The sequence below is a fragment of the Melanotaenia boesemani genome, chromosome 8 (genome assembly GCF_017639745.1).
Source record: "Melanotaenia boesemani isolate fMelBoe1 chromosome 8, fMelBoe1.pri, whole genome shotgun sequence".
Lineage (NCBI taxonomy): Eukaryota > Metazoa > Chordata > Actinopteri > Atheriniformes > Melanotaeniidae > Melanotaenia > Melanotaenia boesemani.
The window spans coordinates 2,628,664-2,656,287 of record NC_055689.1 but is presented as its reverse complement, the minus strand read 5'-3'; the positions used below and the strand labels follow the sequence as shown (position 1 = coordinate 2,656,287).

Sequence of the window (27,624 nt, the reverse complement as noted above, 5' to 3'; positions counted from 1 at the left end):
CTGTGATCCTCCTTGAGTTGACCTTAGAAACTTCTGATCTAGCCTAGCTTCATCAATACTGTTAATTATCATAGTAAATGTGTATGTGGCAGTGCGTAGGCTACAGGTGCTAATGCAGCTGCTGCCAGGTGAGATACTCACCAGATGACTCAATGCCACATACATGGATCCTGGAACGCCTGAAGCAGTACAAGAACAACAACACTAAGAGCCTTCATTGCAAACTCACTAAGGTTCTGGCAGACCATCCTGGAGGCCAACTTCAAGCCAACTGCCCAAGTCTCCATCTAATGTGGCATATACCAAGGAGAGGCTCTGTCCCCACAGCTGTTCTGCAGAGGCCTGAACCCCCTCCGCCAATTAATCAACAAGTCTGGCTATGGCTACCCTATAAAGTGAAAGATTCAGCCTGAGAAAGATGTTTTCCATCTTAATTTGATATTCGTGTTAGAGTATGTGTTAGTGGACTTTATCACCTAGAAAACCAGTGTACATAAACAATAATCTGTACTCTGTCGGGATTCCTTGAGGTTATTTTGCCAGCTAGTTTAGATCCAAATGAAGTTGTGGAGAGAGTTTGGTCCGGTTGTGCAGTGAATCCACACTCGTCAGTTATTTGAAGGAGTCTGTAAACATCTGGCTGGAAGCAGTCGGTCCCCCTCATAAATGGGCCACCATCAGTCACCTCCTCTACATGGATGCCATCAAGCTGTATGCCAAGAGTGAGCGAGACATTGACTCACTGACCCACACCACCAGGATCTACAGCAGGGAAATAAGAACATCATTTGGACAGGAGAAATGTGGCCAAAGGCAACAAAGAGGGAAGACAGTTCATTCAGAGGGCAGAATAGCAGATGTTGAGGAGAGCTACTGGTACCTTGGCATACCACAAGCAAATGGTAACCATGAAGAAGCCACAAGAAAACAGCCACAGCCAAATATCTGCAAAGACTAAGGCCTGAGAAGTCAGCTCATAGGCAAGAACAAGATCAGGGCAATTAACAGCTCTGCCCTGCCAGTGATCAGATACCCTGCTGGGATAATAAGCTGGTTAAAGTTCAGACCACAGATGCTAAAACACAGAAGCTGTTCACCCTGCATGGAGGGTTCCACCCCAAATCCAGTGTCCAGATTGGTTTATTGTCACCTATTTTAACAATATGAAATTTAAATAAAGTTTCTAGGTGGTCTTAGGGCTTGATTTTTCACTCATTTTGCCAAAACTCCATTCATTTCTATGGGAGAAACGTGAGCTTATTTATTTATTTATTTATTTTATGAATTTCTTGAACTATGTCCAATGAATCACCAAAGGTCACAGTGCATTTCTCCTAAGTGAGACACATTTCTTTAAATGCAGCATACATTCATGAAATAGAAAAACTTTAAGCATTCGGACCCATGATAACATTAACAACTGTATTTAGATGTTTATTAAAAACAAAATTATGTATTAGTGACATATGGTTTTATTACATGGAATACTGGAAAAGACAATCATTTTTTAATAAACTGCAAAATAAAACCCAGGTAATCACAGCAATCCTCTGCAATTTTAAGCATGATATTTATTGTTTGAGCTTTTATTATGTCACACGATAACAGCCTTTATCAAATATTTAAAAACCATAAATTAAACAAAATAACCTAAAAGTTAAAGAAATAAATGTGTTTTTATTGTGGAATTTTATATTATTTTACAGTGTTTTTGAAACACTCCAGCTCAATATACGTCATTTGTGTGCTGCAGTATTAGTATTTTATTATTAATGCAGGTTACAGTGAATTTTTCACCACATCTCAAATCCAAAAGAGGATGAAGCAGGCTGAACAGCTCTGTTGGTAATTCTCTGCATCTGTCAGTCCAGATGTTCTGGAGCATCACAGCTGAACCTCATCAACACCAGACTGTTAAAACACAGAATGATTCATGCAGATAAATCTGCACCAGACAAAAGGCCCTTGGTGAGCCCAGCTATGCATACCAGGTTCCTGATGGCCCCACACACCCAGAATCTGAATCCTGTGCTACAGTGCAAACTACTGTGGTTTTATTAAAAAGACAAAAATCTAAAGGTTTTCAGTTTAAAATCTTTAAAAATTGTGACATGTACAGTTTGAATTTTGTGAAATTAGAAAATATTAAAATATATTATAATAATGGTTAGAAAAATGAAAATGTTTTCTACTATTCTACCATGATTCAGGGTACATAGAACAAAAAACAGAATATATCATAGCATATAAAAAGAAAATGACCAGCTGTTGAATTTCATCATTTTCCACATTGTCCTCCCAAACATGATGTAGTATGGATGGATGGATGGATGGATGGATGGATGGATGGATGGATGAATGGATGGATGGATGGATGGATGAATGGATGGATGGATGGATGGATGGATGGATGGATGAATGGATGGATGGATGGATGGATGGATGGATGGATGGATGAATGGATGGATGAATGGATGGATGGATGGATGGATGGATGACTGAATGGATGGATGGATGGATGGATGGATGGATGGATGGATGGATGGATGGATGGATGGATGGATGGATGGATGAAGGGAAACCAGGTGCTCCCTGTGCTGCAAGGCGATCACATCAACACTGAAAATAGACTTTAAACAGGTGCTGAGGTCTGACTTGTTTGAGGTTTGTTTTTTTGATGTCGGCATCTGTAGCAGAGGAGGGTTACCACGACGATGATGACGAGGACAACAAGTAGGACGAAGAATATACCGACCCAGGCTTCCAGGCTCAGATCTGAGGGGACAGAGTCATGGTTAGACATTGTTTGATACTGACACACTGTAAAAGAACATTCATAGTGTAGGTAGAGTGGTCATCTTGTAGCCTGAGGGTTGCTGGTTCGATCCTCGGCCTGTCGAGTTCATGTCGAGGTGTCCCTGAGCAAGACACCGAACCCCAAATCGCTCCTGATGGGTCGTGTTTGAGCACCTTGCATGGCAGCTTCCACCATCAGTGTGTGAATGTGTGTGTGAATGGGTGAATGTGATGTATGATGTAAAGCGCTTTGCTATCATTCCAGGTCGAGTAAAGCTATATAAATACAGACCATTTACCATTTAGTTGCTCTTATTAGATATTTTCGCTCATGCATCACTAGCTGTGTTTACATGGAGCACTTTTGATCCGATCGAACGTCCAATCATAATAAAAATGCATTCTGTAAACACGTCAGCTGATCCGATCGGCCTTGACTGAGAGGAATTATCAATCTGATCAAGAAGGGCGGTTTAAACCTTTGATCGGACCAGAAGGAAAAATAATCATGTCTACGCTCATTCTGATCATTTTGTGGGCGGTGTCGTCTCTGCTCATGCTTGAACGACGTGGGGGCAACGTGATGAGTTTCAGGGAGGACAACACCAAAGCAGAACGGGACTGTGATGGATGCAACATTTTTAGAGAATTAACGAGTTATGGATTATTCAGCATTTCTACAGTCAAAAGGTTAAAAATAAAAAAGTAAACCTTTCTTCTGACTTCGGCATTAGGCTTTCTAACAGCGTTACGATTGTATTAAAACTGTTCATTAGGTGAATACAACTGATCACTTTGTCCAGTGTCCATGTAAACATGTCAGCTTGAATATCCGATCAGATTGATTTCAGTCGATAGATGAAATATTTGTCCATGTAAACGTAGCTGTTGACTGTTTCTATGTTGTTATTGATGGTGTATTTTGTTTCATGTGCCGTTGTCAGCATTAAAGCTTCTAAGCTTGTTGTCTCCTCCTGGATATTTTTAATTAGTCTTGTGTATTTCAAGCAGTGCTAAATAAACTAAAAGTATTGATTGTTGATAATAATTATCTAACTTTGTGTAACTTTATTACCTGAACAAATCGGGTGTATGGTGGTACGTTGTCCAGCAGAGGGCAGGACCTGCCCATGTTGTTCAGATCCAGGTTTTTAGGACTGACGGACTCTGGCGTCTGTCTCATGTTCCTCCACTAAAACAGCTTTTCTCTCAGCTGTTTGTTGGAGTTTAAAGATCTTTAGTTTTTTCTTTTAAAAGAATAAAAAATAAATTGACGCCATGTTTGCTGCTCAACCTGAAGATTTACACATTGAGAATTTACTTTAACCTTAAACATCCCATTAGCTTCAGATCATTTTACTCTGGTCAAAATAAATATTAGACAAAAGATAATTGTAATACTCATAAAAAAATCAGCATACTCCACCTCCCACCCCACCCAGCCGCTCACTGAGTCTGAATATTTCAGGTATTAGAAGTAATCAAACCAGGATTACAACCTCCGTGTAAAGGTTTCTGGCAGGCTGAAAGACCTAAAACCACAAATGACCCATTCAAAGACCCTCTGATGATGTGTCCATGTGCATCTCTACATGTTTGTATCTACCTTTGGGAACAAACAGTTAATTCCTTCAAACACCCTGTTAGTATAGATTCACAGGCTGGTACATCATTCTGAAATGGGGTTTTGTGTGATGCAGTGTGTGTGTGTGTGTGTGTGTGTGTGTGTGTGTGTGTGTGTGTGAGTGTGTGTGTGTGTGTGTGTGTGTGTGTGTGTGTGTGTGTGTGTGTGTGTGTGTGTGCGTGCGTGCGTGCACCTTGCACAATATTCCTGTGTCCATCTATGCACTGCTGTGTGCTCCAGGCTCCATGCTGGGTGGCTTTGGGTCTGGAGGGGATGTAAGCTGCAACCATGAAGCAGTAACTCTGTCCTGCATCCAGCCCCGTCACATTTGTTACACTAGTCTGAGTTACCACGTCTCTCTGGGAGATAACAAGAACATTTCAGTCATTCACTTCAACATGGATGTATCTCTCTGGTGTGAGATGCTCCTTTACAGCTCACTGATGGACTCACATTCAATAAATGTAAAACATCACACATAGTAATTAATGCATTTATAGGAGATATATGCATAAAGATGGTTTGCTGTATAATACACTGATTTATTTTCCCTTCTAATTTTAATCTCTGTCAGAGTCATGGCTAACACCATGACACCGTCAGACACTGTCCACTTTACTGTCCACCTTCTAGTACTGGACTGGAACATCTTTTCCCTTCAGAACTGCCTCATTCTTGATGTCTTTCTGCTCACTGTTGATATTTGGCTGCTCCTGATCATCAACATCATCATCCATTAAATCTCTCTGATTGGTGAAAAGTTTGGCAGAAAGTGGCTTCATCATCATTTCTGGATCAAAATAAAGGTTTCTTAGCAACATGATAGAGATAGTGATTTTTTTTTTTTTTGTTTTTATGATGAAAATTATCATGAATATCATGGGTCACTCATTGTGGATTTACCACATAGAGTCTCTTAATAAACCTCCTGGATGGGATAGAAATGCCTGGAAAACTTCCGTAGATCAATTAAAGGGTAACTATCCATCACAATTTACCCCACAAAGCTACACACTACCGTTCCTGAGATACTGATGATGATATGCTGTAAGTGATAGTGCTCAGGGGTGCCGGAGATCTGGTGGAGTTTTAAGGATTAAACTATTACCACCAGTTTGTGGAGCTGAAATGGAGAAATGTTGCTCGGTATGATAGTCTGTGTAAACTGTACCCTCATTTTCCTCCATGCAATGTTCAAACCACTTTCTTCCTCATTCTGATGCTCAGTTTGAGCTTCAGCAAGTCGTCTTCACCACGTCTACGTGGCTACATGCATTGAGCTGCTGCCATGTGATTGGCTGATTAGATATTTATTATTATATGGTCATTAGAAGGAAGTTGAACAGGTGAGGCTGATGAAGAGGACGGTGAGTGTAAGTAGCAGTCAGTGTTTACAGATGATTACCTTTCTGGTGCTGTCAGACTTATAATAGCTGATCTTGTACTGGAGATCCTTTTTGAGGATGTCTCTGATGCTGAGCGGTTTTCCACCTTTATGGATGGCGGTCAAGGAGTCCGTGATGTTGACAGTCGCTGTGCCCACATCCACCTCCTGCACAGTGAATTTCACCGCGCTGATATTACCTGTGGAGACCAGTTAGCAGTGGAGATGATGCTTCTTGTCAGGATGATTGTGAAGGGTTAAAACATGTCTAATGGATCAGTTATTCGTTATCAAGGTTTTTACACACTTAGAGGCTGAGTGGGAACATCAATCCAACCAAAACCACCAAGAGCTAATCTCATGTTTTTCAATGAAAACTTCTTGTCCAGTTCAGCAGGTGGTGAATGAATCCTATAATTCCAGTTCTTTGGTCTGATCTTTCCATCGGCTCATGGTGTCGTTTACCAGCTGCTGCCTGAACACATGCAGCTGAATGAGGAGAGAAGTTTAAAGGAAGGGACATCAAAGAAAAATGAAGGTGTGATGGTGGGTGGACAATAGAAAGAATGAGTCTGGTTACAAGGAAGACAGGAGGTAGGAGAGGACATCCACGATGAGAGAGGACATGAGACAAATATGAAGAGGATGTTTGACACAAAGTGAGCTTTGGTCTGTGAGAGTAATCTGTAATGTTCTGTAAGGACTGCTACATCTACATTTAAGAAATAAATAAAACAAACAATTTTAACAGACAATTTTAAGATGGAGACTATGAAAAACCACAAAACTGCCCAAAGTCTGCCTGAGGACAAAGAGTACGAGGATGTTGCTTTTGTGTAAAAAGTCATTTAAAAAAAAAGATGTTTGATTAAATGCACTCAGTCACAGTTATTATTTTGATTATTTTTCCTAAAAAAGTTTGGTTTGTGGAAATTCTGATGGGCTGGTATCAGAAACATTGGTTAGTGATTAGAAAAGTTGATTTAGATCCCTGGTTATAATCATCACAGAGCTTGACAGCAGCCCGGTGCTGAAGAGGCAGAAACTTTATGTGTGGATCCTCATGTGGATTCGGGGGTTCGGGTATAAGCTGAGGTTAGGTAAAGGTTAGCTGCCTCTCCATCATCACCATGTTTGTTATCGTCTGAAACTGACATGGACGTATTGACTAACAACCAACCAAAGTAAAGGACAGATGTGAGTATGTGGACAGTGATGCTTGACAAGGTTTGTAACAATCCAGCAGATTTATTTACGTAATGGGAGTAGAAATGAGCGTTTAGGTATGAACCGGTTTGTAGTTGTGCATTAAGTCAACCAGACATGACGAATAAAAGCCAGTGTAAAGGTCTTAGTGAGGATAGTTTCACAGGCTGGTGGGAGGATGGGTGTAGAAGCGATACCTACTTGCTCTGTAGGGGTTGAAGTGTGGGGAATAAGTGTGGGGAACGTCCTCCAAGTCATAGTCTGGATCCTCTGTTTTAATGTCAGCCTGGTAGTTCCTGTTAGACAGAAATATAAGAATATCTTCACACTCCAGGATTTGCTTTAGTAGACAATGATATTAAAAATCTTGTAACTTTAAATAAAAATTTTAAAAATTATTTTGTATTAACTACAAATGCTGCTCCATGATTAACATCAATAACTTACTGAAGGTATGACTGTTGACATAAGAAGACCACTGTATTAGAGCATCTCCATAAAGGAAATGTGGTTCATCATTGTGCAAAGAAGCTTGTAGATTTGCCAATAAGGACAGAGCTTGCAATGTCACCGTATTGCATTCACTCCTGATGCTACAAAATCTATAGGGGGAATTAGTGTTGTGTAAACGGAATTTAAAATGTTATATTTTTGATTCCTGGGCAGATGCTGAGGGCCAGATGGCTATTGCTAAGATCTGTATTGATGGAAAAAACATTGCATTTATTTCAGCTTATGCTCCTAGTGTTTTTTGACATTGCTTTTTACGATCTTTTAACTGAATCTCTGCTTGGTTTCACAGGGTTTCATTTAATTTTAGGGGCAGATTTTAATGCAGTGTGGGACGGCAGCATTGGTGGAACTGAAGCTGGGGACCAGCATCTGGCAACTGAAGCGCTCCCTTACAGGCATGGTAGACATTTGACAAATGATTAATCCATCTTTAGAAGACTTTTCATTCTACGCTGGAAGACATAAAACCTTTTCAAGGTTAGATTACATATTTTCCTCAAGGGATTTGTTCCAGAATATTCAAAGAGGTTAGTAAGTGCTTCGGACAGATGAGCATTTTGATGACATTTTTTGTAATTAAAGATGGGATGGCTCTGTGGTGATGGTGAGTCTGTAGATAGTTGTAATGTTTTCTTAAAGGACTACATCACCCAAAATGTATTCACCATTTTATTTTATTTGAGTGTCAGGTCAGCTGTAGTAAATTTTTCCTTTTATCAGGAGCTGTTCTGTTTGACCTGTCACGCTGGAGGAATGCAAAACTGATGGAGACATGCGCAAAGGTCGGTTGCCAGGCCCAGATGGAATTCTGTCTGAATTTTATTCCACTTTTTTGCTACTGATCAGCTCTCTGCTCGTAGACATGATCCAATACTCAGTTGCAGTAGAATAACTCAGAGAGTTATCAGTACAGTGGAGGCCTGGCACCCTCTTTTGATCACGCTCCGGGATGTTCTGAGGTAGTGTAGGGTGGTAGATGGCTCAGATCCAGGGGGAACAGGGGGTGGGAAGACTGGGTTACTGCACTACTCCAAGTGGCTTTTTTTTTCTTCCCTTTTAATGTCAGTGTTTTGAGTTTTGTCTTCAGGTATGTCTTTATGTATAATTTTTGAAATACAAAAAAGTAGATCAGAAAAAAACAAACTTGTCTTCTAAACCTTCCATCCTTTTTAGTGCTGTCAACCCTGTGACCTCACATCTGGTCAAACTGACCCCACTGGTTACTCACATATTGCAGTTGCAAAGATCGTTGTTTCTGATGATTGTACACAAACAATTTTCAAAGTCATGCTCACATAATCAAAAGCAACTATAGACAACTATAGACAGCCTAGGACAACTGGATTCTCTAAAAGAAGCCATGCAACATCTGTTGAACAGCTTGGTGTTCTGTATAAGGAGCCTGTTTAGAAATAAACACAAATGAACATGACTACTGTCTGCTGTGTATTAATGATGTCCCTGCAGTCTGACACAGTCACGCTGGGTGAGATTAATTAATGTTGTAAAAGACTTCTGATGTAAGAGAAAAGAAATAATTGTGAAGAACTTAAATCACTGAAAGGTTGGCAGATGTAGGAGTTTTATAGAAATACGACACAGGGCTTGACTTGTGTGTTCTCACCTGTCCAGAGGCCAGAGGTGGGTGGTCAGGTCACATTCAGTCCCAGACATCTCGCTGCAATCATGACTTTCCGTCCAGTCGCCATCAGCCCTTACAAGAAATGATGAGGTACACAAATATGAACAAACACTAAATAAATCTCCTCAGATTTTAACTTGATCAAGCATCTCATCTCATCTACTTGTTTTTTTTTTTTTTTTTTTTTTGGAAAATAGGTTAACTGAACACACATATGACACAGAACACGTTTCTAATAGATGAACATTCTTGCTTTGTAAAACACAAATAAAAGAATAGCATTGTACTAAACTTTTGCCTTTTTTAACATGAATGTGAGCATCATCAAACTTCCTCCTGATTGGTGGAATGAGTAAATGTAGAGGTAATGACCTCCATCTCGCCTGCTCCTCCGCCTGGCATTAACCCAGGTCATCAATGGTGGAGGAAATCTGATGCTGTTCTTTTTATTATTCATTGGACCATTTATTTATTTAATTTATTCATTATTAGAATTCCCTTTTTACTTTTGTTTCTTTCTTGGATTTGAGTAACACCACCAGCTCTTTACTCCTGTTTGATTTGAGTTCTGGCTACCGCTTGGGACAATCAACTTCCCGTCTCTCCATCTTAGATATTTTATGCTGTTTGCTCCCTTTCCCCAGCCATGCTGGGTCGTAACACCTCTTAAAGTAGTTTAATATTCCACTCCATTGTTTCCACTGACATCTCCTTACCTGCAGACTCTCTGTGCAGGTGTTTGTTTCAGACAAGCAAATTACAGTGATTTCATAATTTTATTTTCTACTTGACCTGAAAAAAATACAATTTATTAAAGTACTTAATACAATATGTTCAGCTATTTAAAAAACAATATTGCAGTTACTCCCTCAGCTCTCAGTTAAGGAGGAAATTCTATTGTTAGCATTAGAGAGGCTACTGACTAGCATGGCTAGGCTCACAGGGTTAGATACTTCCTGTCCCATCTATAAGTTTGGATAGGCCGGGCATTTACATTAAGAAACTGGTCACTATTATACTAAATGGATGGCCTACTAAATCACATATTGCTCTGGTTACCAACATGCTAAAGCTAATTAAATTAGCTGCTATTTTAGCATGTCTTCTTTTTTATTTTAATAATAACTTTTACTTTTAGATGAGCAGTGGGCTGCCATATGTCGGCGCTCAGGGAGCAGGTCCAGGTTCACCTCTGTGACCACGAGGACAACAGGACTTTAATAACATACCAAGCAGTACACTGCTGCCACCTACTGGTAACTTAGTTGTTACTACTGAGTTAATTTTGGCCCTTATACTGCACCATAAATCTGCTCTGGTGTGGAATATACAGAATGTCTTTCAAGCAGCTGGTAGGGATGGTGGTGCATATCAGGGTAACAACTGACACGATGGTTTCAGGAAACCTTGTAACAACTTAAGATGGATACTGTTTTCTTATTCCTTCTGACCATGGTGTATATTTCCCTCAGGACGGGTAGTTTCCCCCCTTCATATCCAGTAACAAGGAAAAAAAACTCCTTCAGAGTGACATCAGCAGCTGAACTTAGACCACGCAACAACCTGAAGAATATTTTCATACTTTATGAGCTGCGCCACCAGTGTTTATAAAACCGATCTCAACATTTCACCCACAAATGAATAAAAAGTACATCTGTCATCCTGACAATGTAAAATGTTCGACTAACAAAAGAAAACCTCTTTATTTATGATAAATATACTTCACTGAAAGAGTGAATTAATAAACAAATAGTTTTTGTAGTTGCACATGAAATGCTGCAGACAACCGTAACTTCTTACTATATAAATGTATTTTCACACACACACACACACACACACACACACACACACATTAACCTGGTGGTGAACCAGCACACACCCATCTGCTGTAATCTGATGCTGTGGAAACATCCGGAAAGTTCTGGGTCTGTAGGAACAAGTTTTTAGATGTTTGTGTGTAAAATGAATGAACTCTGGTACCAGCTGGCGGTCCAGTTAACAACAACCATGAGTATGAATCTGTCACGTCAACACGGTCCTGTTAAATAAATCTACTTCAGGAAAGAGACACGTAAAAGGAGACAAACAGAATCCAACAGATAAAAAGAGTTTACACTCAGTTTGTAGATTTTAACCGATTAAATGCCTGAATTTATTTAGTCTATTAATCATGATTAAACAAAGCATTAATTGACTGGGATAACTGACTATTTTAACAGCAATAAAAATAGATAAAAAAGATTAGGGTTGTAAGATAAGTAAGAGTAAATCTAAATAAATAAATTCATGAAATAAAAAGATAAATTTAAAAAGGGCAAAAGTGATTTTGTTTCATATACAGCAAACTTGTGAAGGTATGTTTCATAGTGGTTAAAATAATCTGAAAAAATTCCACCAAAACATATTACATGAATTTAATTAATCTGTATTTTCTGTTATGAATTATTATGAATTTAATCTGTATGGAATAAGATAACTAAAAATGATGCGACTGCAGCTAATAATTATCTTTACATTATTAGTCAGTTTTTCGTAAAATATGTTTCATTCTTGATACATGAGACATAAAATTTAGGGATGTTTGAGATACTTTTGAATGAATGTCCAGCAACTACTTCAGTCTTCTTACAGATTTAAACTAACCCCATAATGCTTGAATTTATTCAGAATCACATCAACTACATTAAAAATAAGAAAAAAATACAACCAAAAAGATATAAAAAACCGATATACTTAAAAGGAGTCTTTTGATGAGGTGTTGGAGAGCACTCCTTCTAGGGACTCCCTGCTGGGGGACTTCAATGCCCATGTGGGCAATGACAGCGAGACCTGGAAGGGCATGATTGGGAGGAACGGCCCCCCAATCTGAATACGAGCAGGGTTGTGTTAATGGAATTCGGTGCTCATCATGGATTGTCCATAACAAACACATATGAGTGTCCACATGTGCACTTGGCACCAGGACACTCCAGGCTGCAGTTCGATGATCGATTTTGTAATCATATCGGCGGACTTGCAGCCGCATGTCTTGGACACTCGAGTGAGGTGAGGGGTGGAGCTGTCAACTGATCACCACCTGGTGGTGAGTTGGCTCAGATGGTGGGGGAGGATGCCGGTCAGGCTTGGCAGACCCAAGTGTGTTGTGAGGGTCTGCTGGGAACGTCTGGCAGAGTCCCCTGTCAGAAAACGTTTCAACTCCCATCTCCGGCAGAGCTTCAAACATGTCCCGGGGGAGGCGGGGGACATGGAGTCTGAGTGGGCTGTGTTCTGTGACTCTGTTGTTGAGGCGGCCAACTGGACCTGTGGCCATAAGGTCATTGGTGCCTGTCAAGGCAGTAATCCCTGAACTCGTTGGTGGGCACCAGCTGTGAGGGATGCCGTTAAGCTGAAGGAGTCCTATCGGCCTTTTTGGCCTGTGGGACTCCAGAGGCAGCTGATGGGTATCGGCGGGCTAAGCGGGACGCAGCTTCAGCGATCGCTAAGGCAAAAACTCAGGCATGGGAGGAGTTTGGAGAGGCCATGGAGAATGATTTCAGGATGACTTCAAGAAGTTTTCTGGTCCACCATCCAGCAGCTCAGGAGGGGGAAGCAGTGCTCCATCAACACTGTGTACAGTGGGGATGGGGGGCTGCTGACCTTGACTCGGGATGTTGTGGGCCAGTGGAGGGAATATTTCAAAGCCCTCCTCATTCCCACCAACACATCTTCTGATGAGGAGGCAGAGTCTGGGGACCCTGGTGTGGACTCTCCCATCTCTCTGGGGACCCTGGTGTGGACTCTCCCATCTCTGGGACTGAGGTCGCGGAGGTGATTAAAAAAATCCACGGTGGCAAGGCCACCGTGTATGAGGTCCACCCAGAGTTTCTTAAGGCTCTGGATGTTGTAGGGCTGTCTTGGCTGACACGCCTCTGCAGCATCGCGTAGACATCCCGGACAGTTCCCCTGGACTGGCAGGCTGGGGTGGTGGTCCCCCTCTCCAACTACAGGGGGCTCACACTTCTCAGCCTCCCTGATAAGGTATATTCAGGGATGCTGGAGTGGAGGGTCCATCGGGTGGTTGAACCTCGGATTGAGGAGGAGCAGTGTGGTTTTCATCGTGGAACAGTGGACCAGTTCTACATCTTCTTCAGAGTCTTGGAAGGGGCATGGAAGTTCGCTAAACCAGCCTACATGTGCTTTGTGGACTTGGAGAAGGCATTCAACCATGTCCCCCAGGGACTCCTGTGGGGGGGCTCTGGGAGTATGGAGTGCCAGACCCCCTTGCACGAGCTGTCTGGTCCTTGTATGACCAGTGTCAGAGCTTGGTCCGCATCCACGGCAGTAAATCAGAATCGTTTCCAGTGCGGGTTGGACTCCGCCAAGGCTGTCCTTTGTCTCTGAGTGTGTTCATTAGTTTTATGGACAGAACTTCTAGGTGCAGCCAAGGTGTTGAGGGGATCCGGTTTGGTGGCCTCAGGATTGAGTCTCTGTTCTTTGTGGATGATGTGGTTCTGTTGGCTTCATCGGGCCGTGATCTTAAGCTGTCACTGGAGCGATTTGCAGCCGAGTGTGAAGCAATTAGGACAGAGGTGTCAAACTCCTGTCCTCAACAGCTGCTATCCTGGAGGTTTTAGTTATTTTCTTGCTCCAACACACCTGAATAAAATCCAATGGATTCAACAGCTTCTTGTGAAATTCTTCACAATAACCCATTTTTTTTCAGTCAGGTGTGTTAGATCAGGGAAACAATGAAAACCTGCAGGATACCGGCCCTCGAGTACTGAAGTTTGACACCCCTGGGCTAGGATGAGAATCAGAACCTCCAAATCCGACACCATGATCCTCAGCCGGAAAAGGGTAGAGTGTTTTCTCTGGGTCAGGAATGAGGTCCTGCCCCAAGTCGAGGAGTTCAAGTGTCTTGGAGTCTTGTTCACGAGGAAGGATGGAGCGGGAGATGGACAGGCGGATCGGTGCGGAGTCTGCAGTGATGCGGACTCTGCATCGGTCTGTCGCGGTCAAGAAGGAGCTGAGCCAAAAGGCAAAGCTCTCGATTTACTGGTCGATCTACGTTCCGACCCTCACCTATGGTCACAAGCCCCCGTGACCTGACTCCAGATAAGCAGAAGAAAATGGATGGATGGATAAATGGATCCTTAAAAGGTAAATAAATTATTAACAATAAATAAATGAAAACAAATAAATGATAAATAACTACTTAAATAATAGTAATTAATGTAAATTAATTAATTAATTATCTAAATAAAATAAACTATTTTGGTATTTGGTCAAGGGGTAAATAACAATATTAATAAAGAATATACATAAATAACAGTAAATTAAATAAATGAATGAATCAAGTTAACAAATTAGATAAAAAATAAGAATATTAGAAAGCTGCTGAAGTTAAAGACTTAACTGTGGTGAAAACTGTGTCAACCTTAACTTGTAAATTCTGACTTTCATTTCTCTTTCTTTAATCAGCAAAACTGAGCTGAATTATGGAAAACTACAGGAATAAATGGTGTGTAGGAAACCCGTGTATGTGTAAGAAGCAGCAATGTAAATTCTGAGGTGGGAACACACACATGCAGCTGTGACGCTGCTGCTCAGGAATGCACACACACATGATGCAGCCAGTCAAGCTGAACCCCTGAAAGGACTATGGATTACATTTATACTCTGAGGTAAATCCTGACTGGTTTTCACTCTTTTTCTTTTTTACCTTTTCTCTGGCTGTATGTGCACGAAAAGGTTTGGATGATGAAACATCTGGGAATAATTTAGAAAGAAAATCTCTGGTTGTGGTTAAAGAAAACAATGCTGTTAGTTCCCTTCTTACATAAACAGCTTGTTCCTCAAAACACCACTTGAACTGAAGAAAACACAGAAAATGAGCCCTGTGAGATACAGAATTGTCAGAATGAAGATAGACGTTACTGTGTCCGAGTAAATTCACCTGGAAACAGTAGACAATGTAAATGTTTATCTTCTTCTAAAAGAAAACCACATTACTTTCAGTGATAACCAGAAGATAGCAACACAATTCATCTAGGAATGAGTAAAGTAAATCCTAGGAATAAGTAAACTGTGCAGACCCTGAATTGGGACACAGCTCAAAATAGTCTATGATACGAGGAGTGAATCCTTTACTATAAAACCTACTTCATCTCCATGGAAACGAGCAGGACCTTCATGATTCATGTCAAACAAAAGCAGAGTCGTAGGAGAACACGTTAGCAGAGTTTTAGAGCTGAAATCTAACTATTCACCACATAACAGCAAGATTAAGACATGACTTCTGATTCTGGCAGCTAACTCCAGAGTTTCTGTCCCACAGTGATGAGACAGACATCTTTGTAATCAGCAGGGTCTCTGCTTTCATGTGACATCTTGTTTGTGTGGTTTGCTTGAAGTGGAGAAATTAGCAGAAACTCTAAAGTGGACAGAGCTCCTCTCGTGGTTTTCTTACATTCCCATATAACTGCTTGGGGTTTGAACTGTTTGGTTTGGATGCCAATGCTTGGTAAAGTCTTTTAGCTGAGTTTCTGCATTGATGCTTCCTGGTGCCTGCTTCTGGACTGCCTCCTGTACAGGAGCTCTACCCAAGAAGAGATAATAGTTGTGTGTGTGTGTGTGTGTGTGTACTCACTCCGAGTATAGAACACTGTATAGGTTGTCACTTGGTTGGACAGTCCATTTGAGGATGGTGGTGAAGTCCACGGACATCCAGTGGACATTCTTTGCTGTGGGGATGCTGTTGCCTGTCAATCAAATAACACCACACCTATGTTAGCTCCTGTCATGACCTCTGAGTAACCTGCTTTGTGTGTTAGTGTGAGACATTAGACTTTGCAGAGCTGGACTCTGTTATGTAACAGCACCAGTCTGTGGTTCTGACACTGCATTGAACAGGAACAATCTTCATCCCCATCACATTCCTCTGGAAGAACATTGAGAAACATATTCGGTTCATGAGTTGTGATAACATTCCAACGTGTCTGAGAAGACGTGTTACATCATGACTGAGTTTCATCACAATGAGACACATGATGACTGATCATCCTTTGGCTGCAGGTACCGGCTGATACAGCAGAGAAAAAAAAGAGGAAAACGCTAGTCACTGATGTCTGTCTGTCTGTCTTTCTGTCTGTTTATCTATCTGTTTATCTATCTATCTATCTATCTATCTGTCTGTCTGTAGATTTACCTGCGGTGGTGATGCTCCACGCCGACACACACACTCCCACACACAGCAAAGTTTTCACAGCTTCCATCTTTAACTCCTTTGTAAAAGTTCAGGAAGACGTTCCTCTTCGTGCAGCTGCTCCGTCTGAAAGCTGCTTCCGTTCAGCAGAGAGTGGGAATGGGGGTGGGAATGGGGATCCTTCCCTCATGACTGCCTGCTCATGGGGCTCAGTTTGAACTCCTCCTCCTCCTCCTCCTCCTCCCTCTACTCTGACGAAGGCATGCATGAAGAACATGAGAGTCTTGTGGCTGAAACACAAGCATTTCAAACGTCCAGTATCTGGGACTCTAGGTTAGAAAGCTGCAGGAATACTAGGAAAAGTTAGGAATTTCGCTGACATCTTTTATTTTGTGGGATGGAAGACCACACCAGTCTGCTCATCTGGTCAATGGGGTTTTTGTGAGAGCCAAACAGCTTTAGGCCTTGTTGCCATGACAACTGATAGGCTTTGTCCAAGTGGGCTGGTGAAATTCTCTTCAACCTCCGGTGCTGCCAGGAGACCGACTCACTGCTGTCTGACCTAAAAAGACTCAACTATGAAGGATTTATGTGTGTGGCATCTTTACCAGTGTTGAAGCATGCACCCCTCACCCCTCCTGTGCATTACACAAGGAGCTCCATTAAACCACCAAAACCATCAGAGAGTCAGTGTTCCTCCAGTAACACACACCTGACTTCATTTTCATTCACTGGACATAAAATATGTTGAACAAATAAACAATCCAGTCCTGCGGACTGAGACATGGTGCCATCATAATATTATAATGGTAAAACTGTAATAATGATACTAATGAGGGAGGATAATACAAAAATGACAAACTAAAATGAAGAGTAAAAAGAAGATATTCCTACAACACGTTACACATGTAATATTTCCATAGTAACAGTTATAATTACTATGATGACTGAATATTTCATCAGTTCTCATTAATACTTAACAATCACGGCTTTAATATCTATAAGAAAATAATCAAAATATAATGATATACTACCAGTAATAATTACAATCATGATTATATTTATAATTAAATATAATGTATTTGTTGTGTCTAATGTGAATCTTTTAAGCTCCAGTAACCAACTGTTTTAGGCTTTATGTGAAGTTAAAAATACAACCTGAATTTTTAAAAAGTTGAGACACCGTTTAAAATGTAAATAAAACCAAAATAAATGATTTCCCATTTCAACAACTCATATTTTATTCCCAGCAGAAGACAACAACATTTTAGAGGATGAAACTGAGACGTTTCACCATGTGATGGAAACTCTGAGCTGGTCGTGAATCTGATGCAGCAACACGTCTGGAAAAAGCTGGAACAGGAGCAACAAAAGGCTGGAAAAGCACAAAGCAGAAACACCTGGAGGAGCACTGGACAACTAAGTTAGTTGGTTAGTTAGTTAGTTAGTTACTTGAAGGAGTTGAAGATTACACTAAAAAACATTAATAACAAATCTTTAAACAGTAAACACCCAGTGATAATCAGATTCCCTCTTCATTTCTGTACCTTGTAAAAATAATGTCTTTATAAATATTTGGACATTCCCTGCACGTCCCCTCCAACTGTTCCTCAATTTAACCCACAAACTGAAAGAGAAGGTTTTCCTTGTTGTAGTTATACGTTTTCACCCCGCTCCATGTGTTTCCGTCTACTGCCCCGTGAATGATCCGTATTGTGCTCATGTAGTTATTACCCCAGACTTCTGCACGGTAAATGAGACGTGGAAGAACTAATGAACAGTACAGTATGCAGTGATTTATGATTTGGTGCCTCTTATGCTTTAATACAGCGATGAATCTCAAAATTTTGGTTTGTACATGTTTACTTTGTGAACTCCAACAGATTTTTCATCTATCAGCACCCCTAAAATTGTATTTCTGTTGCTCTTTCAACTCCATCCAGCTGTATCTGTAAATTAGATTAGTTCTGTGATTACCAAAAAGTAAAGTTTTTGTTTTGCTCAGGTTTGTAAACTCCTCTATTGGATTTAGTGAAACTAACGATCAGCTGAAATCACTTCTTTAATTTAGGAGACATTCCAGGAAAATATTACAAAGAAATGTTTCTGCTTGACAGATTTTGACAACTGTGTGTGTGTAATGACTCAAGCAATGAAATGAGGACTATTAGTTTTATGGGGTTTGACTATTCTGCAGTTGTAAGTATAGTTAATTTTGACTGATATGACCAAAGCAAACAATAATGTCATGAAATTGCAGAGAATTGTATGAAAGCAAATGCTTCATGTCCACATGCATTTGCAGTGGGATCAATGCGATGAGAAATGCTACTCCGATGTGCACACATGACTAATTGTTTTGGAGTTTGAACAAATAGTTATGAGAATGTAAATTCTGATGTAAGAAATGCATCAAAGCGACTGAGACAAACTGTAAAACCCCACCAGCTCCTTCTTCCATCGTAATATTCCCAGAATGAGGAGCATCCTGTCTCAGAGTGAAGCAGAGAAACTAGCCCATAAATTTGTTCCTTCCAGATTGGACGACTCTAATTCCTGATTATTGTTCTGTCTCAGAAATGTTCTGAAAAGTCTCCATCTGATCCAACATGCTGATGAGAATTACCATCAGAGATCAGGTTTCTCCAGTTTGATCTTCTCTTCATCGTCTTCCTGTTACAAACTAGGATTTAAAATTCCTCTTAGTGACCAAGATCCACTGGATTTTAAAGATCAGAGTTCCAGATGTTCCCAACAGAGCACTTCACTCCCAGACTGCAGGTTTGCTGGTGGTTCCTAGAGGTTCTAAAGCAGAATGGAAAGCAGAACCATCAGTTATATAAAGTGATGAGCAGTGATGAAGCTGCTGTGTTCATCCCTGCTACCGACACACTATCATTTCATTTCTTCCAGCAGAGGCTCCACTGTTTGCTTAGGCCACTTTATGGTATGCAAACAAAGTTTCCAACTTTACCTGCCCTCTGCTCTCCATTTCACAGGCCCTCCTGGGGCTGGAGAGCCGGGAATTAAGCCAAGGAATGTTGCTCTGGAGAAAATAAAGTGGAAAAGATCAGAGTTACAGCAAAAACTGTTTTAGATTCTTGTGGGAATCTGTTACATCCAGGATCTATTTAAGGTTATGACTATATGCAATCAGGGAATATGTAGAGCTTCTCAGAAGGATAAGTTGGTATTACACAACTCTCTGGGAACATTGTTGGAGTGTTTGTCATGTAGGCAAAATCTGCTGCTAGTAATTAGAAACCATCTGACTCTAGTAAGACTTTGTTGCCACACAGTAACTCACAGTCACTTCCTTCCAAACAACCACTAAAACTAGTTTAGTTCATTTCAAGAGTTCGTTGGAACTGAGTTTCCTTCCAGGAACGTTATGAATTCACTGAAGTGACAAATAAATGACTCATCGTTTACTACCACTTCATCCGCATGAAGCAGGTCGAATCATCTGGTTAAATCAGGTCAAAGTTGACAGTAGCAGAAGGTCGGGTGTGTTTTAAACCTTTCAGCTCAGTACAGGACAAAAAAGTTCTCTCCCAAACACAGATGTAAAAATAACTAAATAAATCACAGATTAAAAACTGTGGTTTAAGTCACAAATATTTAATTATTCACATTATTTTAACCATTTAAATGCTAATTTGTCACATGATGTCACTATATTTATGAAAAAAAGAAAACTGTTGTATGGGAAGTTAAGAGGACCAAAAAGCCGAAGAGAAACTTTGGAGTAAGAACAATTTATTAAGGGCTGAAAATTGATAAGCAGGAAGTTTATTATGGGTGCATTTTAAAATTCTGGTTTTAACCTATCAAGCCCTACATGACCAGGCACCTGAATACATTAGGGATCGCTTACAGCTCTACGTGCCCAGCAGGTCCCTGAGATCGAGTCATCAAGATCTGCTGGGTGTTAAACCAACACGGCTGAGAACTAAGGGTGACAGAGCCTTTGCAGCAGTGGCTCCTGTCCTCTGGAACTCCCTTCCTCTAAGCCTGAGATCTGTGGACTCCATGATCTCTTTTAAAAAGCAGCTAAAAACACATCTTTTTAAACTTGCTTTTACATAGTTTTATTTGTTTTTATTCTCTCTGTATTACTGTTATTTAGTCTTTTGTCTTATTGTTAAGCACTTTGTGATTTTTATCGTGAAAGGTGCTATATAAATAAACATTTACTTACTTACTTACTTACTAAGGCTGGCTGGCAGGCGAGCAGGCAGGAAACAGCTGGGACACTGGAGCAGCTGGTCAATAGGGGAACCTCTAGACAGAGAGGAACAGAACTGAGTCAAAGAGACAAACAATTCTGTACAGGCATGCCACACCCATCTGGTAGAGGCTGGTGATCAGGCCGTAGTAGAGTTACTGAGGCAGTAATGAGATGATTGTTGCCAGCTGTGCTGGAAACATGCTGTCAGAAACCAGTAGCTCCACCTGCCTGCAAAAGGAGACATGCCCACACCGCTGCCAGGACCAGCTGCATAAAATACATGTTTTGGAGCTTGGGGGGGGTTGCAGGCTTTTTTCTTATAAAGATCTGTGGAAAAAAAACAACAACAAAAAAAATTGATTTCAATGTTTCCCCATCCCAAATCCCTATCCCGTTACATGCATGCATATTATTAAAAAAAAAAAAAAAAAAAAAAAAGGTTTTCGCATTTAAAGCCTGGTACACACGTAAAGATTTTTTAATCTTATGAGATTTTTATCTGGTCGAGACCTCACACGTGAAGATAAAAAATCAGGCATTAAACATGTTGATCGTACTGTGTGTGGTGGCTCTGATAATGTAATCACAGAACCACACACACATAATGATGCTGCCCCGCAACTGATCTACAATCTAGTCCTCCAAGCCAGAAATCTCACGTGACCAAACGTGATCCAACAGAAAGGTAGAAGAAGAAACATAGCAGCACCCGGAAAACACAACACCCAGCATGGAAGGGGATAAATAGGACAAGGTGGTCTTGGGACTACTGTTAACAGAAAAAGCCAGAGCTGAAAACAATAACAAACTGGAGACGGCATGAACACTGACTTTATTTACCTGCTTGTTCCCCAGCCATCTTGCTCTCTGATTGGCTACATTCTGTACCAAGTGACCATCCACATAGTCAATGCACGAGTTGTTGGTGTTCCTCAGAAATCGGTTCTGAAATATCGAACATGTTCAATATTTCCGATTGTCGGCTACGGCCCGTTTTGAAGCGGATTACCTGGACAAATCTCATAACACACCTCAGAACAAATGATAATTGTACAGAAAAATCTTATGAGAGTCGGGATAATCGGGCGTTTGCCATCCGTGGTCGGGAAGAGGCAAAATCAGGACAAAAACAGCCCGAAAATCTTTATGTGTGTACCAGGCTTAAGTTTAGCATTGACATTTAGTAGAACCAAATAAAAGGGCAGAGCTTTTTCTGTTGCTGCTCCCACACTTTGGTACATTCTGCATTTTAATATCAGGTCTGTACAGAGCGCATATCATTTTAAATCATTACTGTAAAACACATGTTTTCTCACTGGCTTTTTCTCCAGCTTGAGCATGGTCATTTGGCTTTATGTTTCTATGTTTGATAGGTATTTATATTATTTTAATGTATTTAATCTACTGTATTATAGTGCTGTTTTACTCATGTTTTGTTTTATTGATTAATTTGTTTATTTTATTTTATTGTTGACTTAGGGATTTTATTTGTTTTGTACAGCACTTTGGCCATCTAATTAACTTTACTTTTCCAAAATCCCCCAACAGCCAGGGAATCCTCCCTGGTAATCCAAACACTAATAGCCTATAATTATATATCTCTTACCTGAAACTTTACTAAATCTGCTGCTAAATGAGCCTCCACAGACCTTCACCTTTCTCCTCTGGGACCTTATTTATCAAACTGTGGTTGTTAAATTGCCATTGTGGGCATGGTTACCTATAACAGGATACTTTGAGTTGAGTTTTGTTTTACTTTTGTTGATCTTTTTGTTTATGTCAGAGTTTGTTTTGTTTAACGGAAACTTTTGGTTACCTTTTTGCTTCCTTGGTAGATACTAAAGATCTGACTCCTTGGTTGTTTTTTCTTTTAGTTTTATTGTAAATAAACTGATCTTATTTTAAGTATCTGACTCCAACTCATTTTGGGTACGATCCCTTTGCACCCCTAGAATTATTGGGGGTCGTAACACAAACATAAAAATGTTTAATTGGTGGGCACGCCGTGGGCATTACTTGTGTCAGAAAGGCACAATAGTGGCAGCAGGTGGCAGATGCTGTCATCGCCGTGTCAGAGGGCAAGACACATCAGAGGCATTGGAATGTGCGGCTGGATATCTCAGTTTGTAAGGCACCTGTCTTCATGCGGGAGACCAAAGTTTGAATCCCCCCAGGGGTGAACTGCTTTGGAGAAAAGGGTCTGCTAAATGACAATACTGATGGCAGTGCTTTAGTCATTTATTTTAATGTATAAAATAAATATGTACAGATACATCTGAGATAGGTACCAGTTTATTTAGTGTTAAATAATATTTTTTTACAGTTTAAATCATTCTCCCACCTCTCCCACTGGCATCACCATTGCCTTTACACCTTTAATCTTCTCCTCTTCTTCTTCTTACAGATCTTGGTGGTTTTCCAGGTTCAAGTCTTTCTTCTTTTTAATGTTTCTGTTGTTCAGGACCTCTCCATCTATCACTGCTTCCTTCTTCTGCAGCTTTTCAACCACCACAATGGCTTGTTTGTTAGCCTTCACCAGTTTATTGGTCTGGATCTGGAAGTCATCTCCACCACCTTTTCTAAAAGGGCTATCCCCATCTTGACTCTAGTACTTCCAATATAAACTCATTACAGATGTTCCTGACCACCATTTCATCCACCTGGCTATAGAGTTCCACATCCACTTTAACTGCCTCCATCTGCTGCCTGCTACTATGATCTGGTCTGTCTCAGCAACCTCTTTGCTAAGCCTTTGAGAAGTGTGAGATCGCTTTCCAATAAGATGGAGGAGCTAACAGCTTTAATCCAACATCAGCAGGAGAATCAGACATGCAGTCATCATGATAGTTACAGACATGGCTAACTGCGCTGACCCCTGACACTGCCACTACGATTGACGGTTTCAGGCTGCTACGGGGGGATGGAACAAGGGAGAGTGGTTAGAGAAGAGGTGGAGGGCTTGCAGCATATCTCAATGATAAATAAAATAACCATAGGCACATCGATATCAAAAAGTAACTGCTGTGTGGATAATTCTTGACATTAAAGCTATCCTACAGGAGAAAAAGAGAGCCTTCAAGATAGGAAATAGAGATGAGCTAAGGGAAGTACAGAGAGAGCTGAGGAGGAGGATTATGGAGGTGAAGAACAACTACAAGAGGAAGATGGAGAAACGGCTGCAACGCAGTGACATCAGTGGTGTTTGGAGAGACCTTTTCTTTGTACTCTCAGGGTATAAAGAATCATACGCAGGCAAATGATCCCTCAGCCCAGTCATCTCTGCTGTAGCTCCCGTTGTTGATAGCCCTATCCTCCTACACACCTCTACCACTAGCTCCCCTCCTTTTACACTTAATCTTGTTACATGTTCTGCAAGAAGCGAGAAATTTGTTGCAGGGAGGGATTGTGCACGCGACAGTGTCCGTGTCTTTAACCCATAAGAGCACATACATATACTTACATATATGTTACAATTTATGGTATAAACTTTGTTCAAAATCCTGTTGAACACAACCTGATCCTTGTCTTCTGTCCCCTAATAGATACCCAGAAGCGGAATATCACATTATTATATTTTTAATGTATCACATGGTAATAAATGGTAGATATCCCTCCCAAGAAAATGTTAATTTTTTTGTTACATTTTGTTAAAGGACCAAATAAAGACCTCATATTTAAAAAAATGGACTTTTCTCACCATTTTTTCATGGGTCGGGCCTTAATGGGTTAAATCGCACATGTCACCACAGTCTGTCACACCTTTATGGGACAGCAGTGGCTCAGGTGGTAGAGCAGGTCGTCCGATGACTGGAAGGTTGGCGGTTTGATTCCCACTCCCGCAGTCAACTGTCGTTGTGTCCTTGGGCAAGATGCTTAACCCTTCTTGCCTCCAGTGTTGGCATCACTGGTGAATGAATTTGGATGAATGTTCAGTGATGGTTGGACTGGTAGCCATCACAGACTTGGATTTTCCGCTCCGTCAGTATACACGGAAGCACCTGTCACTGCCTTCCATCACCCGGACTCTCTTATCACCGTCAGTACCTGTATTATCTAGCACTTCGGTCATCTGTAAAATAAAACTCCTTCACCTATCCCTGGGGTTCTGATCTTTTATGAGTCCAATCTTCTGGTTACGTGACAAGTGCTCTTAACACTATACAGCCAACACTGCTGAGGAACAAGCTGGAGAAGACAGGGTTCGATCTGCACCTCACATCCTGGATTCTGGACCATCTCACCAACTGCCCACAGTATGTGAGGACACGGGACTGTGTGTCAGACACCATTGTCGGGAGTGTGGGGGCCCCACAGGGAACGATCCTGACTGCATTCCTCTTCTCTCTCTACACTGCAAATTTTTCATACAACACCTCCACCTGTCACCTGCAGAAGTTTTCAGACGACTTTGTTATCGTCAGCCTTTTAACAGATGGGCATGATGGCGGTACAGAGAACTCATGCAGGACTTTGTAGACTGGTAGTTCTGGAACTACCTTCACATCAACAGGGAGAAAACCAAAGAACTGGTGGTGGATTTCTGCCATTGCCTCTCAACACCAGTGAACATCTAGGACAGGGGTAGCCAACGTTTGTCCTCGAGGGCAACAATCAGGCAGGTTTTCCAGATTTCCCTGCTCCAACACACCTGCTTAAACTAACAAGTCATTGTGGAGATCCTTATAGGCTGTTGGATCCATTTAATTTAAGTCAGGTGTGCTGATATATATATATATATATATACACACAGTGTTGGGGTAGTTACTCTAAAAAAGTAATTAGTTACTAGTTACTCATTACTGCTGTAAATTGTAATGAAATTACTTTACTCGTTACTGCATTTGAAAAGTAATGCCACTACTTATTACTTTTTTTTACTTTAATTACTTATTTCGTAATTGACCGTGTAGACATGGACAAACATCATAGCCGAATCATCGCTGCCTGTCTGCAGAATGTTTACTGTATATTGTCAACAAAATGGCTTTAAAACCACAAGAACAACATCTCTGTCTGTGGGAGAAATGGCCACACTTGTCTCATCATCATTTAATGTAGTAATTTTCTAAACCTGGGCGACTCAATAGTCGACAGGGGGAGCATGTCTCCTACAATGAACCATGCTGTGGGAGTCATGGTCCAGCATGGAGGACCCTTTTGTTACCTACCTCAAGCACTGAGTCCAGAGAACAGCCCAGGACAGAGCCGGATGACTTTATCCAGCTTCTTCCTCTCCCTCTGTGATGCTGCTGCTCCAGCAGATCTCACAGTACAGAAAGAGTCAGAGAAGGTCCTCAGGAGTGCCCCCTTCACGCCAAAAGACTGCAATCTCCTCAGAAGATAGAGCCTGCTCCTTCCTGTACAGTGTGTCCATGCTGTGATTTCAGGCCAGTTTACTGTTTAGGTGAACACCAACATACTTAAAAGAGTTCACTCTCGATGTCTGTTCCCTGGATGTTCACCAGTGAGGGGACAGCAGACCAGGTCTGCAGAAATCCATCACCATCTCCTCGGTTTTCCCCTTCGTTTAATCAAGAGGTGGTTTTGCTGACCCCAGTCCACAAAGTTCCGGGTCAGTCCTCTATATACCATGTGGGTGTCTTCAGCGATCAGTCATCTGAGAAGTTCTGCAGAACGCAGCTGTCCGTGTTGTGTTTGAAGTCTGCAATGTAGAGGGTGAAGAGAAACAGGGCCAACACCGTCCCCTGGGGGACACCTACGCTGCAGGTCAGGAGGTCAGACACAGTCCCAGGTTTCACAAACTGGGGCCAAATTGTGACATAGTTTAGAATCCCCTATGCCAGGTGAAGGTCCACCCCAGCCCTCTCCAGTTTGGCTTTCAGGAGCACCAGCTGGATAGTTATGAAGACACTGGAGAAATAAAAACATGTGATTCCCACAGTGCTGCCGGGCTTCTCCAGATGAGTCAGAGGACGGTGTAGCAGAAGGATAACTGTGTCTTCCACTTCAATGCTAGGCTGGTAGGGGAACTACGATGGATCCATGGAGGATCCCACTGTGCAGCGAAGGTGTCTCAGGATCATTCTCTCCAGTGTCTTCATCAGATGAAACGTGCAAGACATCATATATATATATATATATATATATATATATATATATATATACATATATATATATATATATATATTCAAATGCAGGTTCAGATTGTTGACCAAATTTCTAAATTTAATTCATTAAGATAAAAGAAAAAAGAAAAAAGGTGGGTAATCTGAGCCAGTTTTATGATTTTTGATTTTTTAGGCTACCACAATCACAGTGGCTGGCATGAGTCAATCAGGTTATTAATGAGCAGTTAAATACACACACACACACACACACACACAAATTGTCCAGCCAGCAGCATTATGTAAAACCCAACTTAAGACAGATTATTAATAGGTTTTTAAAAAAAATTCAAAAGGACTCATGCACCTACCAACATCCCAACCACTGCGCACTCTTCAGCTTGCCCCATTACTAGGAACGCAAATCTAAAACAAAGCTGCAGTCAGATAGATGCTGCAAATAGTCCAAATAAAAACAGAAAGCTAATTTTGTTAACCAATATGCAGCTGCTGATTTTGATACCTCCCATGTATGATTCTAAAGAAAACGGTTATATATACATCTATACATATATATGTGTATATTTTCAAGTTCCACCTAACTGGAAAATAAGATGTAAACTATGTTAAAACATGGTTAAGCACAAGAGACGAACATCCACACCGTGATAAGGTTACGAGATGTAAAGAGTTGTTACAACAGCCCAACAGCTAACATAGTTCAGAATTGGGGCGGCAGTGGCTCAGGCGGTAGAGCAGGTCGTCCAATGATCGGAAGGTCGGCGGTTCGATTCCCGCTCCCGCAGTCATCTGTCGTTGTGTCCTTGGGCAAGACACTTAACCCTCCTTGCCTCCAGTGTTGGCATCGCTGGTGTATGAATGTGTGGATGAATGTTCGGTGATGGTCGGAGAGGCCGTAGGCGCAGACTGGCAGCCACGTTTCCGTCAGCTTGCCCCAGGGCAGCTGTGGCTACACACGT

At 41.2% G+C, this 27,624-nt stretch overlaps 1 protein-coding gene and 1 long non-coding RNA gene across 2 annotated transcripts; both read right to left on the bottom strand.

Moving 5' to 3' along the window:
* Positions 1-2,447: 2,447 nt before the first annotated feature.
* LOC121645280 (tissue factor-like) lies at positions 2,448-16,542 on the bottom strand. The gene is made up of 7 exons (XM_041993707.1): positions 16,352-16,542; positions 15,794-15,905; positions 9,148-9,237; positions 7,212-7,306; positions 5,826-6,004; positions 4,614-4,779; positions 2,448-2,775 (listed from the first exon to the last, which is right to left on the bottom strand). Exons 1-7 carry the CDS (start codon positions 16,416-16,418, stop codon positions 2,633-2,635), a joined length of 852 nt encoding a protein of 283 aa, XP_041849641.1. The 5' UTR covers positions 16,419-16,542; the 3' UTR covers positions 2,448-2,632.
* A 1,131-nt stretch (positions 16,543-17,673) lies between these two features.
* Positions 17,674-20,680, bottom strand: LOC121644748. Its single transcript, XR_006011307.1, has 3 exons — positions 20,550-20,680; positions 19,323-19,394; positions 17,674-19,153 (listed from the first exon to the last, which is right to left on the bottom strand). It is a non-coding gene; the product is annotated as an uncharacterized LOC121644748 (long non-coding RNA).
* Positions 20,681-27,624: the final 6,944 nt, after the last annotated feature.

Bases quoted from the DNA above. Each gene is read 5' to 3' on its own strand.
- LOC121645280 (XM_041993707.1), bottom strand. From the start codon at position 16,418: ATGGAAGCTGTGAAAACTTTGCTGTGTGTGGGAGTGTGTGTGTCGGCG. The intron at 15,906-16,351 runs GTAAATCTACAG...TTTGATTGACAG, and splicing joins GTGGAGCATCACCACCGCAG to GCAACAGCATCCCCACAGCA. The intron at 9,238-15,793 runs GTGAGTACACAC...ATTTCTTGTAAG, and splicing joins TACAGTGTTCTATACTCGGA to GGCTGATGGCGACTGGACGG.